The 7,939-nt window shown below is 40.9% G+C and overlaps 1 protein-coding gene across 1 annotated transcript in view; it reads left to right on the top strand.

Moving 5' to 3' along the window:
* RELN (reelin) overlaps positions 1–7,939 on the top strand; it is a 258,355-nt gene that overhangs the window by 95,053 nt on the left and 155,363 nt on the right. Inside the window, exon 7 of the mRNA XM_009641400.2 lies at positions 4,268–4,364. Within this exon, the coding sequence (XP_009639695.1) occupies positions 4,268–4,364 (97 nt within the window). The remainder of the gene's footprint in view (positions 1–4,267; positions 4,365–7,939) is intronic.

Genomic DNA, 7,939 nt, shown 5'->3' with positions numbered 1-7,939 from the left:
AGCAGGAGAAGCTCAAAAAGTCCTTGAGTAGTCTGAGCACTACTTGGCAACAGCTGAAAACATCAGTGTGTTATCAACATTCTTCTGGTACTAAATCCAAAACACAGCACTATGCTAGCTACTATGAAGAAAATTAGCTCTATCCCAGCCAAAACCAGGACAACCATGTACTACTTGCCAGGGAAGGGCCAAGGAATGGCTGGATGAGAAGAGGTTCGATATGGGTGGTATCTGGAAGACTGTCTAGGTCTTTAAGCACCTGTTTCTGTGACCATCTCACCTGCACGTAACCTCAAAAAATTGCAAAGGAGAGTATAAAAAAGGTGCTATACAAGAACTAGAAGAGGCCAAACAAGAACAAGTCTAGACAATTATTCTCTTTAATCCTGTGATAAAATGTATAAATTAGCAAAGAAGAGATGCTGGCATTAATGTATGTTTCTGTACAGTTTTAACAGTAGGGCTGTAGACAGCGGGAGATTCAGTACATTTAAAAAAGAAAGACTGTACAGAAGCTTGTTGCTGGCTAAACTTTCCTTCCCAACTTGATACCATGTTTCATCTCAAAGCCTATCAGCACTCCAAACAGCAATCACTTACAGAAGACATACTCTTCAAAGATGACATGAAGAAAAGCTGAGCATGTAAAATCAATCAATAAGATACAGATTCCATCACTTCTTCATGGCATATGAGAAATGAAGAGGTATAGTGATATTTTCAGTGGCAAAGAGGTGCAGAAAAGCTTTGTGATAGGAGAGAGAAGTCCTAAAGTGGTTTCCAAATTGCACTAAAACTGCGGGATTAAACTTCAGAAAGATTTACGTTTAAAAATCTCTTGGCAGCTTGAGATGTTTATCTTCTTTATAGTCCAGACATCACAAAAGGCATCACTCAATATAATGTCCACAAACTCAGGTATTGTAGAGGGAAATGAGATGACAAATAGGGATGAGGAAACAGCAGATGTTTCCCCTTCAGCAAAGTGGAGAACAATAGCAGAGAGAGGTGGGACTCTCCAGGGCAGAGATGAGAGTGGTGGCAGATCTGCAGAGAAGACATCTAGGTGAATATGACACACGTCAACAGTGGCAGCGAGTACCAGCTGTGAGAGAAAGCTAAAGTGATTTTAACATGCTAAAATTTTAGACCAGGCAGGTGAGAAAGATAATGTAAAAAGCTGCACCCAGCCAGGGCAATTAATACTGTCTCCTGTTTGTATAAATAGAAAAGAAATTAACCTTCCTGTCTGCACCAGGAAAGGAGCAAATCTGATGGTTTCCAAACACGTAATACTGTGACGAAGATCTGAGGAACAGCAGATCAATTATCTTACTCTTCATGCATTCCTGTCAAGCTAGTGAGCAATTTATTGTCAGAGGTAATGCATTTCAAAGAGAGCAGAAAGGTTTGAATCAGGATCACCAACAGCCATTCAATTTCTTATGAGAGGAGTCATCCTAGAAAGGATGAGTGATGATGAAACCACTGTCTTAGAAGGACGGCGTTTCTCGATTTCAAGACAGTATTTCATAGACCACATTACAGAAGTAGAATAGGTGAACAGCTGAATCACTTTGTATTCATTGAAGTCTAAAATTAAAATATCCCTTGGATTATGTAGCCTAACCTTTCATGAGGGACTGAGTGGTCCCTACATAGTATTCACAGGCAAAGTTTTCCTGCCCTCCCAGTCCATGCAGATACTCCACTATAAAACTCCAAAATATAAGGGCAGATAATGCAAATAATGCTCATAAACAGCCAGAATCCTACAGAATTCCAGGTATTCTTCTAGTTCCTGTCCCTCTGTTCTTCAGTTATCAGAGTTTAGGGATCAAGTAATATTTAGATAGCAACAAAACACATCCTCCATGAACTCCATTTCTGTACTTTCTCTTAAAGAACATTTCTGTTCACTCACACGCTCTCTTCTTGCCTTATATTGAGAAATAAAATTATGGGCTGACTGTGGCTTCTATAAGTAAATATTAACTCATTGAAGGTGATAGGAAATAAGTTACTTTATTAGAGGATTTAGTTTTGCTGCTTAAATTCAAAATCCTAAATGCTATCAGTGCGAATTGCTGAATGACTTTATTGACATGCTCATACAGGAAAAAAAACTCAAGAATTTTTTACATCTGACTTGGTTTCATCAGAATAAGGGAGAGATTTGGAAAGTGGGAACAAGGCATTTGTCTTGGACTTCTGTAATGGGCTTGGGCGTAAGAAAGCCAGTCCTGCACTGAATTCACCCAGGACCAACTGAAGAGACCCAAAATGACAAGTGCAATCAATTATTCACCACATCTATGCATCTGAAAACCTAATATCTATCACTCAGTGGAGCTTAGCACTCACAGACCTGCAGGGTATTGTGCAGGGTATTGTACGCCACCCAGGGCTAACCCATTCTGCCAAAAGTCACCCACACTTTGCTCCCCTGGGAAGCCAGGGAGTGGTGGGGAGCCCCAGTCTGCTGTGGGAGCTGACCAAGAGGTAGCTCCATTTAGTTAAACAGGTACTTTAAGAATTGATTTAAATGTTATTTCTAATCACTACCTGGGTTCACAGCAGTCCACCCTCTCTTGCTCAGGCCTTTTGGATGCATGCCCCCTGCAGGGAAAACTGTCCCAGCCCCATGGGGTAGCTGACAACGCTACCAGCATCTTCCTCGCAGTGCAGCTAGAGATTTCATTTGCCCTGTCCAGGTCCATGGTGGGCTGATGGTTTTCAGATACTCAGGAATAGAAAAAATCCCACTCCAAGAAGTTTACAGAAAGACTTGAGGAGGTTTGACGCAACATTTATTGATGAAAAGACAAACAAGCAACATAAATGAGGAAAAGAGGTGAAAAAACACCCCAAGGAAATTTGTATAGGAATGAACTACGCATTGGTAATATGTATCAGTTATCTATGATCAACTATGGTCATTGAGAACTCTATCATATATGTTGAGAGCAAGTCCCTATATCCTTGGGATTCCTTCCTTTCTATCCAATTTCCTGTAAGATCTGCCATCCAGGAATTAACAGGAGAATGAAAAGATGGAAGAAAACCAAACCTTTGCACGCTACTAAACTAGATCTGGGCTGTGTATATGGGAATGTGTACTTTGGTGACATTATACATCAGAGAGGGTGGCCAAGTCTGAGGCACTCTGTGTGAGTGAAGCCAAAGAAAAAACTGGATGCACACCTCTTACCTAAGTCCATTGCACTTAAATCTTTAAGAATACCAGTCATCAAAGTATGGACAGAAAATCAGCAAGAAGTAAGAAGGTTTGGCGTGAGTTCACCCTTCCTTACGGAGTTGCTCCATGAGCAAATGTTTGCCTGTAGGTTTGATGTTCAAGCTGAGCTTTGGATGCCTGAAGGCAATGTTGGTCAGCCCCATCCCAGGCAGTTTGTCAGGGGCTGGGAGCATCTCCAATTTTTTTTTTTTAAATCTGCTGCTCATACCAAGAGCCAATACCCTGATGCTTGAAAGTGAGGGAGAGAGGGAGAGGGCCCTTTCCCTCTGCTCTGCAGTTAGGCTGCCCACAAAGTCCTTCATATTAAATTGAGAAATATCAGGAGAGGTGCAATTAGTTGGCTCAGCAGCACTTACCACCCTCTCTGAGATTTTCTGCATACTTTTTCCCCTAACAGGTGAACAGAGTGGCAACTCTCTGTTACTAGGAGTATGGGATATGACAAATAGAAACAGAAAGCAGCAGCAAGACCCGTGTTACAGCAGCTGGGCTGTAAGAGCCTCTCGGTGCCCAGTTTCAGGGGGGGGTCTGCAGCCTCAAATCTGCCCTTTGGGGTTAATAACCCTGTGGGCTGGAGGGTGGCTGATCCTAACTCCTTCTCCTGAGCTGTTCTGCACGGTAATTCCACGATGGTGGGTTTACGTATGGTATATCAAATGTGCAGTAGGGATTTTGGAAGAAGAGTAACTCCAGGGTAAATTATACCTGTAAAAGTTCAGCTTGGTATCCCCTAGTGTGATGTTTCACAGTCAACAGGCAGGGATGCTCCTTTTGGGGGGGGACAGCGTGCAGAGAGCAAGTACTTACTTGCAAGGGGCTTTTTCCAGAGGCAGCTCTAGTGCATCGTATGTACAGTTGCTCTTTACATTCAGCACCACGATAACCAAACAGTCCAATCTCTCTGAGCACCAAGATATAACGGTCTTATTTTACAGTTTACAAGCCAGATGTGGTCTTGAACAGACGGTTTCTGATTTCCATTTTGAACACGGTGTGTTCTTCTTGCAGGTCTGAATGCAGTAACTGCGAGGTTGGAGAGCAGTGCGGTGCGATAATGCATGGCAATGCCATCACTTTCTGTGAGCCATATGGTCCCAGAGAACTGGTAAGTGAAGGCTGGCTCGTCTGCTGGGGCTGGGACCGCAGGCTGTGAAACAAGGCTGCCTCGGCTGCAGAGATGTCGGTGTGCTTTGAAAGTTTGGTGTTCAGCAGAGAGGGTCTTAAGCAAGGCGATAGGGCCATAGAAGAGCTCGCCAGGAACTTCCCAGTGTTTTAGACTAGGGATGCTAACTAAAGGTTATTGCAATAGTTTGCAAGAGAAAGTGTCTTGATCTGGTGTGCATCCAAGTTATTGAAGTATCTATAAAAGACTGGAAAGGCAAGGAAATAGAACTGTGTTGTCAAAGTGGCATCATTCTCTTTTTATTTCTGACAATGAAAAAAAGACAAGGTTCATTTTTCTTCTCTTATTTTATTAGCTGTGTTCCATTTTTTTCTTGCCGCTGTTGACAAATGTTAAGTTGGTTGTAAAACATCACTTGTGAACAATGCCATCTTACAGACTTAAGCAGCCTGGAGCAAGCACCTGCCAGACTCAGGGAAGTGTATGTAACGAACTGAGTCATGAGGAAGGTGACAGAATTAATTTCATTGGGGGGTAGTTTGGTCATAAAATTGCTGTAAGAAACAACATGATGCAATTTGCATTAACTTGGGATCATCTGGGTGTGGAAAATTAATTGAAAGACACATAACCACTGCCCACATGCTGATGCTGGGCAGCTAACTGCAATGATAGACATAAAATGGGAGTTTTGGAAAGAACTGAAAATATAAAAGACCAGCTCATAGCCTGTGTAATTCAAAATTAATTTTCATGTTTTCAACGTCTTCTGAGTGGAGGGAGAGGCTGATTACAGCTATTCGAAGAGCGTACATGGAAGAGGGCCATAAAACAGAAGTGGTTTTGGCCAGGCATCTTCTCTTCATTTCAGACACCAACAATTCTTTTAACAGGGTTAATTTTACATCCTTAGTTGAAACAAGAATTCCACAAATGCAATGTAGATATTGCTGGTGTGGTGACTGAAAGTCATAAACACATATAAAACTAATTCAGAGGCTTTACAGATAAAGGAGAATTTCAGTCATTTCCCTCACAGCCAGCTCCAGCCGGGGAATCCTGACAGGGATGCTAAATTGCCTCTCTGCTACTTTGAATCCTATTTGAATGCACTATGCTTCATTAACTGCCTCGAGAAGAGATGCATTGTTTTATGTCCTGTGCAAAAACGGAGTCACACCACTGGGATATTTTTCCCAATTTTTAAACTCATTTTTAGTTGCAGTATTGAGCACAGGTAACACTGCTTGAAAAACAATCCATTTACGACATTCAGCAAACCCAGGGTCCCAGCTATGAGGGTTTTGAAATGTCATTAATTAGCTGTCTTGTCCCTGCTGATATGTAATTTAGACTATCCTTAGTAATCACAAATTGGCTTCAAAATGCGGCGTTGGACCGTATTTGTCGTATTACCATGTGGTAAAATAACACTACCACGGCATCAGGAACTTGGAAAAATTTATTATGATGCCAAAGTGGTGTGATTAAATAATCAGCTGAAAAAAATCATCATGCTTATAAACAGTTAGCAGCCTAATAATGGAAGTGTTTATAAATATTATGGCAGTGTTGCAGAAAAAGCAAACCATTCTGAAAGAACATGCTAATGGCTTAACGTTTTGGATGAGCACAGGACGGTGTTCGTGCCAGAGGTCTGACCTAATTTTAGTATTTAATATGGACATAAGTTTAAATCCCTATTTTCTGAGAACCAAACTGTTTCTGATTTGTAGTCATGTTCCAGCGATTTCACAAGATATCTCTTCCTGTCACAAATTTTACAACTTGTTTCATTTCTCCAATCATTATGCATTTTTATTCACCTTTACTATTTGAATCCTATTCTGTCCCTGCTTGAAATGGCTCTTGAAATCTCAGTTCCTGAAATGGCTCCTAGTGGCGCATTATTGCTTTAAAATACTTAGTCAAGAAGAGTTGAATCTGCAAAATGTATTATATCAACAGCTGTGACAGCTGCTGGTTTGCTTCCTCGACCTCCCTCTCTTCTCCTGACTCCCAGCAGCTGCCTGTTACTGCAGGCAGAGGGTTTTTTAATGCCAACTGTCTATGTCTATTGGTGAGAATTTACCACTGGCAAAATCCGGAAAGATTTATAGTGTCAGAGATGTTGCGAGCCAAGAAAAATAGCTACTAAAGCCTCCCTACCAGCCTCTCTGCAGCGTCTGAACTTAGTGGTCCTTTGCAGGACTTTGCAAGAAGTTTTTAGTATGTCTAACATTTTTTTCTAAGGCATTACTGAAATGCCTTACAACGTAGTCTATTTTAAGTCTACGTTAATGCCTCTTCTGTGATAACTGATACATTTAATTTCTTGGTGATATGGGCCACTGAACATTGATAAAGGGTTTCGTTTTCAAATTAGAACTTGCACAACATAATTAATTGAATGCAAACTAATATAATAGGTACTCATAAGTCAGAAAGCACTTTGTTATTTGGCATGATAAATGTGATACCTAATACTGAATCAATCCTGACAGAATGGACTTAAATGGGGATGTGACTGTATTTTAAAAGGAGTTATGTAAATGCAGCTTCCCTATTTTTGTTTAAAGACTAAAATGACTTGTTAAGAATATTCCAAAGGGAGGAAAACTGTATTTTAAGTAAACATTATATACAGATAGTGACAAATTTTCAGGTAGTTTTAAAAGTTGCTGTTTGAGATGATCATGAAGACTTGAGAATCTGTCGCGCTGAATCTGTCTTAGTTCACAGGTTATTAATAGCTGCGATACATTTCCTAAATTTCCATGCACCCTCCTAAAGCACATGCAGTCCTACTATCACCTAAACTTCAGTGCATTTCAGTGAAGATCCCATCCTCTAATATTTTTAAGAAGTTCCTCTCCATATGTAATATGTGTATAGAGAAGAGAACACACCGAAAATTCATGCCAACTCATGCAGGTGTCCATCCTTTGTTTTTAAAGGCATCATTTCAGAAATGCCTCAACTTGGTGCACACTGGCACTGGAAGAAATCCAGTCCCTTTTGCTCTTCTGCACCATCACCTGTCCCCTCCTACCGGGGATAGAGATGGTATCTGTACCAGCACTGGTGGGCTGCATAACGAACCCCACCAGAAAATGAATCCAGATTAAAACTAACTTCCAAAGAAAGATCACTAATACTTTAACAGAAGTCAGCTGTTTGAGCTGATTTAACGTGCAGCTTCCCAAAAGCTGATGCTAGTACGTGGAAGGGAGTGGAGGGAGCTATCACCTAGGAATTTGTTCATCATATACGTTTGCATATACGTATATATTCTGAATATACCTTTGCAAAGATATAGAAATTCTTTTGAAAGTCTCTGAAGACAGAAAAGCCAGTACAGGTGACTGAGAGATAACATTTGTTCTGTGTCAATGGAGTCCTAAATAACAGCCAGAAAACATCTGGATTTAGGACTAGTTTTTGTTCAGTGTCATGCAACGATGCACGGGGTAGCAAGGGACTTCAGACATGAGGGAGATCTCTCTCACTAGTTTTCTTGTCTATCTGCATAGTAGATAATTAAAGAGGGCAGGAAT

The sequence above is a fragment of the Egretta garzetta genome, unplaced genomic scaffold (genome assembly GCF_000687185.1).
Source record: "Egretta garzetta isolate BGI_Z169 unplaced genomic scaffold, ASM68718v1 scaffold156, whole genome shotgun sequence".
NCBI classification, from domain to species: Eukaryota; Metazoa; Chordata; class Aves; order Pelecaniformes; family Ardeidae; genus Egretta; species Egretta garzetta.
Note: the sequence above shows the minus strand (reverse complement) of the source record. Positions and strands in the feature narration are given on the sequence as shown.